Consider the following 8,606-nt stretch of genomic DNA (forward strand, 5'->3'; position numbering starts at 1 on the left):
AGAAGAGTCAAACAGCACCATCAGTGAAGTCAAGCTAATTAACATCTACAGAACATTCCACCCCAAAACAGAAGAATGCACATTCTCTACAAATGCACACAAATGCTCAGCAAAATAATCCATAGGCTGATAAAAAATATATCTCAAAGAATTTAAATGATAAAAATTATATAAAGTATATTTTCTAAACATAATGGAATTAAATAATCAGTCAATAACAAAAAAAAAATCTTGAAAATCCCCCCAAATTTGGAAATTAAGCAATATGTTTCCAAGTGATCCACGGGTCAAAGAGAGAAATTAGAAAATATTTTTAACTGAATGATGATGACAACTCAACATGAATTAAGATTTGGGGGTGAACCTAAAGCCATATGTACAGGGAAATTTGTAGTTTTAAATGCTTATATTATAAAAGAAGATAAGTGCAAAATAAATTATCTAAGATTCAATCTTAGGAAGGTAGAAAAAGAAGAGTAAATTAAACCCAATATAATTGAATAAAACTACAAATACAATGGGGCCGGCCCGGTGGCTCAGCGGTTAAGTTCGCATGTTCCACTTTGGTGGCTGGGGGTTTGCCGGTTCGAATCCCGGGTGTGGACATGGCACCACTTGGCAGGCCATGCTGTGGTAGGCATCCCACATAGAAGTAGAAGAAGATGGGCACGGCTGTTAGCTCAGGGCCAGTCTTCCTCAGCAAAAAGAGGAGGATTGGCGGCAGATGTTAGCTCAGGGCTAATCTTCCTGAAAACAAAAACAAAAGCAAAAAAACTACAAATATAAGAACCAGCCCCATAGCCGAGTGGTTAATTTCATGTGTTCTGCTTTAGCAGCCCAGGGTTTCGCCGGTTCCGATTCTGGGTGCGGACCTACCACTGCTCCTCAGGCCATGCTGAGGCAGCATCCCACGTAGCATAGCCAGACTGACGTACAACTAGAATATGCGGCTATGGACTGGGGAGCTTTGGGGAGAAGAAAAAAAAATTGGCAACAGATGTTAGCTCAGGTGCCAATCTAAAAAGAAAAAAATACAAAAATAGAATCGCGTATTTAGTATAAATGGTGAACTTGACACCTGCCTCTGTCTATGGCATTCCTCAGCCAACCCAGGAGACGACAGGCCTCTGCTTCTATAGTCATCAAGTGGGGATAGTTATTTTTGAAATTATTGATAAAAAACAAATTGAGATTCTCAGTGAAGAGCTTTTCATTACTGTCCTGTAGGGAGTTCAGGCATGCCCGCCTGCTTTCTCAAAATTTGTATATCTATTAAAAACGGGGATGGCAAGTAACTAATTTTATAGACCAATTAACCCGGCCTTTGAAATATTCTTCTAGTAATCAAATCTGAACAAAATTATGTGCCCATGTTTAGATTAACCCAAAAAACCAACCAAAAAAAGAATTCTCATGTACAAAATTTTCTTTATTAAAATTGAAATGGTCATTAAACTGAGATTAAAGGGACCTCTTATGACAAAAATTGCCTTGCTCCAAACTAATCACTTCCATTTTAAGGTAATCCCCATTTTAAGGTAAGCCTAAAAAAAAACCACACCTCCGCTTCAAGAATTCCATGGGGAATTCTGAGCAGTGATCTGTCTCCCTTTGTCTGAAAGTGCCTGCTGAAGCTGCCCGTGACTGTGCAGCTTGGGGAGCAGATTTATTTCAGTTCACTTTGACTGGGTCAAAGGCCATGGCAGTTAAAATCCTTTGAGTTTCTAATTGTTCGCTTCCAGCCCAGGATGAAGTCAGTCTAGGTTTGCTTGCTTTCCTGTTGCTGGAAAGCAGTCTGCTGCAATAGCTGTGAGCTGACCACTATTCCCATCGCCATGGAGAAGGAGGAATGCAGCTTCTGCATAAGCGTCAACACCACCTGGTGTGCGGGCCATTGCTTGGCCTTGCTGAAGCGAGGGTGCTGAGAGTCCGGATGAGGCAACTTGCCTTAATTTCTACTTTACCAATATTTTAAGTTTCCCAAGTAACAGCCATGAATCCCTTAGCCAACACTGTCTGTGTTGTGATTGAGGTTAATTACCACGATATTCGTTTGGGTTTGGATTCAATTTAGGTAAAACAAAATTTGGGGCAGCTCAGATGGATGTAAATGAATGCTTCAGTAATGCGCCAATTTTGCATTTTAAAAGTATTTTTCTGCTAGCTTTACCTATTGAGGGATAAACATGGGCATGAGTACATATCTATATTTAATCATGGAATGCTGTCAATAGCCTCAAAAAGCCAATTGCAATAATAAAAGGCATGCCTCTGCAGTATGATAGCACAAAAATTCATTTAAAACCAAATAAAAATGCCAGCAGCCAATTATAAAATTTATTTTATTGGTCCACTGTAATACCAATGCCAACCAGCAGCCTGTGAACAGCCAATCCCTGTAGACTAGAACCAGAATGAACCAGCAAACCCACTTCCTTCTTCACACTCTTCAGAAAACCCAGGCATGGAGGCGTCCAGCCGCGTGTGTACACTCTCGCAGCCTCTACACAACAGGCCGGTTAAAGGGGAAAGTGTGTCTCCTTTGCCATTTTTCTGTGGCATCTGGCTGTGCAGGAGTTTGACAAACTGAAACTGAAAGAGCCTGCATTTTAAGGAATATGCTTTATTTGATATTAAATTAATTTGATCAATAAAACTCACCTTACTGCACTTTTGGTGGCATACAGACCTGGTGGCCAGTTAGGAAAATGAGTTAAACAGCAGTCCCTTCTCTCCCTTAAAACCAATTATTTTCTCATTGGGCAAGTCAAAGAGTGAAAAAGATTTGGCCTGAATTAAATGTTTTGATACTGAAACTGTATTATGTACTTTTGGGTTAAGAACCCTGCAAATATACAGAATTTAAGGCAGTGGCAATGAAGAACCCGAAAGGCAATAGAATGTCCAGAATCCGATATGAGACTTCCTTAACACTTTAGGCCAAGTATCAATAAGTCAGCTTATGACTGTTACTCCTCCTTCAAATATACATGGAAAAGAACACTTGGAAGTATTTTTCTGAGCAATTAAACCCAAGTCTTATGTGTTTTTTTCTATCATTAATATAGTTTCAGGTTAGTAAGAACCAAAGAAAAAGCCATCTTAAAATTCTAAAAGTCATACCTTCATCTTTATATTCTTTTATACTGTACAAATTCAAAGCTTTACAAGAAATATTAAATATGTAAGCACTATCACAGTGGGGAGGAAGGATGCAGTTTATTTTCTGTGGCCAAAAGGATGCAGTTACACTTTCTGTGACTTCCAGGACAGTTTAGAAAAGTGGGGTACCAGAAGAGCTCCTTTATGAGGTCAAGGTTCCTATGCTTATGGATCCTAGAAGCTGGTCTTCAGAGAGCAAATATTACAGCAAGCAGTTCTATCCCTGTCACATTTTGATTAAGCCAAACAGAAACTTCCAGAATATTGTAACCTAAGGTTCTCCTTCCTAAACTCCTCAGGACCTGGTGTACAAGGACCCAGCCCGGCCCAACATCCAGAAAACATGCACCTTCAAGGAGCTGGTGTACGAGACAGTGAAAGTGCCTGGCTGTGCTCACCACGCAGACTCCCTGTACACGTACCCGGTGGCCACTGCATGTCACTGTGGCAAATGTAACAGCGACAGCACTGACTGCACCGTGCGAGGTCTGGGGCCCAGCTACTGCTCCTTCGGTGACATGAAGGAATAAAGAGCGCTGACACTGTGGGCTGCCTGCCCTTGTCCTGAAGGACCAAGTTACCCAAAATGTCTGTGTGTCCCATGTGCTCAGGCTGCAAACAGCTGTGGGAGCTCCTGCTGACCTCTGCTTTCCTGGCAGAGTGGGAGCTGCAGGAACTGAGGGCAGGGGCGGGAGCCTGTCACCACTTAACCCTGTGTCCTAGGGCTGGGCTCTGTCAGTTTCATGCAACTGGAATTAAGTTGTTTCCCATTTTGAATAGACTTAGAGGTCCTTTAGAGCATGCTCATGATTTTACAGATGAGAAACCTAGACTTGCGAGAAGGAGGTCTCAAGATGATTAGGTAGGAGAACTAAATGGAACACAATCTCCTAGTAGATGCATGGCCTGCAGGAGCACGGCCAATGCTGCTATATAGCATCATACAGCAGGTACCTAGCTCTATGTCTAGTTGTAGATTACTGAGGGGATAGTGAGGAAGATGCGGCGACTGAGCCAAGACTGCCCACTTTTCTGCTGATCCACAGAGGTGGCGGCATCAGTTCCACCTTGTCTGTGTTTTCCTGGCAGAGAAGCTGTTGTTGACCTGTGCAGGTGGGAGCAGGGGAGGAGAATGTTAAGCCAGGAACAGGGCAACCATTCAGGATTTGCAGTCTGAAATACCAAATCTTAATTTTTATTTCAGATTTGAATTAAAAGCCAAGGCAAGAACTATTAATTTGGGCCTGTGGAAATTCAATGGTAAAACCACTAAATATCTTTTCCAGAACTGTTACCCCGTACATAGTCTATTGCTTAAAAAAGTTTGATCAAGAATTTCTAGTCTCCCACAAAACTCCCTCTCAGGCAATCAGACATCACCTGTCACTAGTTGCTGTGCCATCTCGACCAGAATCCTCCTCCTTTTGTGGGATGGGAACCTTAAAGTCCATGTGACAGCACATCAAGCAACTTAACAAGGTACCTTAAATTAGTTGTCAATTAACTTTTCACAGAAATAGTTCTCAAAAAGTGTTGGCAGTCTAGAGAGAAAAGCTGTGTTTTTTGGGCTCTCTGCATTTGCTTTGTCACTTGACTATATGTTCTCTCAAATCTATTCTTTTCAAAAGGCTACACACTGAAAATGCTTCATGAATTAAATTGCTTTTAAAGATATTAACTCTTAGGATCTCCACTTTGAAACATACTTAAATCTCAACAATGTGATCTACCAAAGGCACGTTAGATTTTTTCACGTTCTTGAACTACTCACACGTGACACATACATGTGTATTTTCATAATATTAGTGGGAAATTATTAGAACTGTATTTTAAAATGCTTCTGTAGGGGCTGGCCCCATGGACGAGTGGTTAAGTTCGCATGCTCCGCTGCAGGCGGCCCAGTGTTTCGTTGGTTCGAATCCTGGGCACGGACATGGCACTGCTCATCAAACCACGCTGAGGCAGCGTCCCACATGCCACAACTAGAAGAACTCACAATGAAGAATATACAACTATGTATCGGGGGGCTTCGGGGAGAAAAAGGAAAAAATAAAATCTTTTAAAATGCTTCTGTAAATATTACCTGTGCTCATCATTCCCTTGGAAATATCAATAAGAATTCCAATGGATTTTAGTGGCCTTTTCCCCCTAAAATATACCCACCAAAATTGCTTCAGTGAAACTTTCTGTCATTTTCTGAAGTCATCACTTTCTTAATTTATCCCTATTGCTCCTCACCCCTAGTCTACATTAAAATTGATTTATTATCGGAAACCCTTAGCATATCTTATTTGTCTGTAGCTCAGATTCAGTGGGAAGTCTTTTTTGGAATCTAGTTAAAAGCTCAAGCTAATATACTTTTGAGCACATGAATATCAAGGATTATTCTTCTCAATAGATGCATAAAAATCATTTGACAAAATTCAACACTCTTTTTTGATTAAAAAAAAAACTTTCAACAAATTGGGTATAGAAGGAATGCACCTCAACATAATAAAGGCCATATATGACAAGTTTACAGCTCAACATCATACTCAATGGTGAAAGGTTGAAAGCTTTTCCTCTAAGATCAGGAACAAGACAAGGATGTCCACTCTCACCACTCCTATTTGACACAGTACTGGAAGTCCTAACCAGAGCAATCAGTCAAGAAAAAGATATAAAAGTCATCCAAATCAGGAAAGATGAAGTGAAATTGTCTCAGTTTACAGATGACATGATCTCATGTAAGAAAACCCTAAAGACTGCACCCCAAAACTGTTAGAACTAATAAACGAATACAGTAAAGTTTCAGGATACAAAATCAACATGTAAAAGTCAGTTGTGTTTCTATAGACTAACAACAAACTATCTGAAAAAAAATAAAACAATCTCAGGGGCTGGCCCCATGACATAGTGGTTAAGTCCAGTGCACTCCACTTCGGCAGCCCAGGTTTATGGGTTCAGATCCTGGGCATGGACATACACCACTTGTCAGCCATGCTGTGGCGGTGACCCACATACAAAACAGAGGAAGACTGGCACAGATGTTAGCTCAGGATAAATCTTCCTCAGCAAAAAATATAAAAATAAAACAATCTCATTCATAATAGCATCAAAAACAATAGAATACTTTGGATATGACACCACAACATAAACACATAACAACAAAAGCAAAAGTAAATAAGTGGGACTATATCAAACTAAAAAGTTTCTGCACAGCAAAATAAATTATCAATAGAATAAAGAGGCAACCTACAGAATGGAAGAAAATATTTGCAAACCACATATCTGATAAGAGGGTAATATCCAAAATATATGAGGAACTCACAAGACTCAATAGCAAAGACACAAATAATCTGATTAGAAAATGGGCAAAGGACCTAAACAGATATTTTTTCAAACAAGATATAAATGGCCAACAGGTATATGAAAGGTGTTGAACACCACTACTCATCAGAGAGATGCAAATCAAAACCACAATAAATATCCCCTCACACCTGTCAGAATGGCTATTATCAAAAAGGCAAGACCAAAGAGTGCTAGTGAGGATGGGGAGAAAAGGAAACTCTTGTGCACTGTTGGTGGGATTTAAATCGGTACAGCCACCATGGAAAACAGTATAGTGGTTCCTCAAAAAATTAAAGACAGAGCTACCATATGATCCAGCAATCCCACTTCTGGGTATATATCAGAAGGAAATAGAATCATTATCTCAAAGAGATATCTGAACTCTCATGTTCATTGCAGCATTATTTATAATAGCCAAGACATAGAAACAACTTTTCTGTAGACAGATGAATGGATAAATAAGATGTGTGTATATATATACATATGCGATGGAATATTATTCAGCCATAAAAAGGAAATCCTGCCATCTGAGACGACATGGATGGACCTGTAGGCATTAGGCTAAGTGAAACTAGAGACACAGAGTAAGACAAATACTGTATAATCTCACTTACATGTGGAATTTAAAAAAAAATTGAACTCATAGAAACAAAGAGTAGATTGGTCGTTGCCAAGAGCTGGGGGACAGAGGGAATGGGTAAGGTGGTCAAAGGGTACAAACTTCCAGTTATAAGATGAGTAAGTTCTGAGGGTCCGATGTACAGCATGGTGACTATAGTTAAATGTGTTGTATACTTGAAAGTTGCTAAGAGAGATCTTAAAAGTTCTCACCACAGAAATAAACAAACAAAAAGGTAACTATGTGAGGTGGTGGATGTTGATTAACCTTATTTGTGGTAATCATTTCACGATATAATACGCATATCAAATCATCACATTGCACACCTTAAACCTACACAGTGTTGGATGTCAATTATACCCCAATAAAGCTGGAAAAGAACTTAAAATAAATTATTTTAAAAAAAGGATTATTCTTTCCAAATGTTTTTTTTTCATCCAATTTGAAATTCTCAAATTGAGTACATATTAAATTGGTGGGTCTCTCATAATAATCATCTTCCTTGTTGTTCAAGAAGAGATGTGATTATATTTTTTTGATGGAACAAAGACGTAAGGACAAAATGAGAGTTGAATAGAATTGTGGAATGAGAGAGAATAGAAGCCTCCAGCTCAAAGCTGCCGTTTACTGGCTGTTAACACTGGGGCCCGAGATCACAAAGGCCGCAAGATGATCAGAACTACAACTCTGCACTCCTCATTTTTAGACTCTCTTTGGAATATTTCTCACTATGCCAAACACTTTGTCAACCAAACTAGCTGATTCAGGTGTGGCTAACTGTAAAGTGTAGACCACCACGTACATCTATATTTCCACAACACTTTTATGCCAAACCACGCTGCAGCTCTGGTCATCAAAATAACGAGTTAGCGGCTCCCTGGATGCAGGGATCCTGTCTGCCTCACTCCCTCCTGTGTAAACCCTTGGCATTTTCGTGGTCTAATTGGATTGATTCAAACTGAACTGAGAATCTTTTCCCCTGCAATTTCTATCCAGTTTTGTCTCCTGGAACCATCCAAAACAAGATTAATCTCTTTCCTGCTTGAACACCACTCACATAAGGAGAGCAACTATGTTCTCATCGTCAGCCTGAAGATTAGCAGTTCATTCGATTGTCCTTTGAATAATCCAGTGTCCAGACAGGCCCTTCCATGGTCCTGATCAATATTCTTTTGTATGTTAAGGACTTGTGTAAAGTGTGGGGATTCATAAAGGGCAAAATAGACCCAGACAGAAGACAGTAAATAACCACAAACAACAGATGTGAATGGAAGGTCTTCGAAGACCGTGGATACATGACGATGAAGTCCTGAGCTCCTGGCTGGATGCCTGATGGGTACGAGGCTCTAATGACCTGGTCAGCACTCTGTCTTACTATTCTCTGAGCACTACGGGCCTGTGTAGTCAGCCTGTGGTCAAACACCACTCCTTTTCAAGTGAACTTGAAGTGATTGTTTTTACTTACTGAAGTTTGAACCGTTAAGACAAAGCCTTT

At 40.0% G+C, this 8,606-nt stretch overlaps 1 protein-coding gene across 1 annotated transcript; it reads left to right on the top strand.

The window, feature by feature from the left end:
* Positions 1–1,748: 1,748 nt before the first annotated feature.
* On the top strand, positions 1,749–3,692 carry FSHB (follicle stimulating hormone subunit beta). The gene is given in 2 exon segments (XM_008507632.2): positions 1,749–1,900; positions 3,455–3,692. Coding segments are annotated over 2 exon segments (390 nt in total).
* The last annotated feature ends 4,914 nt before the right edge of the window (positions 3,693–8,606 follow it).

The sequence above is a fragment of the Equus przewalskii genome, chromosome 6, assembly GCF_037783145.1.
Source record: "Equus przewalskii isolate Varuska chromosome 6, EquPr2, whole genome shotgun sequence".
Lineage (NCBI taxonomy): Eukaryota > Metazoa > Chordata > Mammalia > Perissodactyla > Equidae > Equus > Equus przewalskii.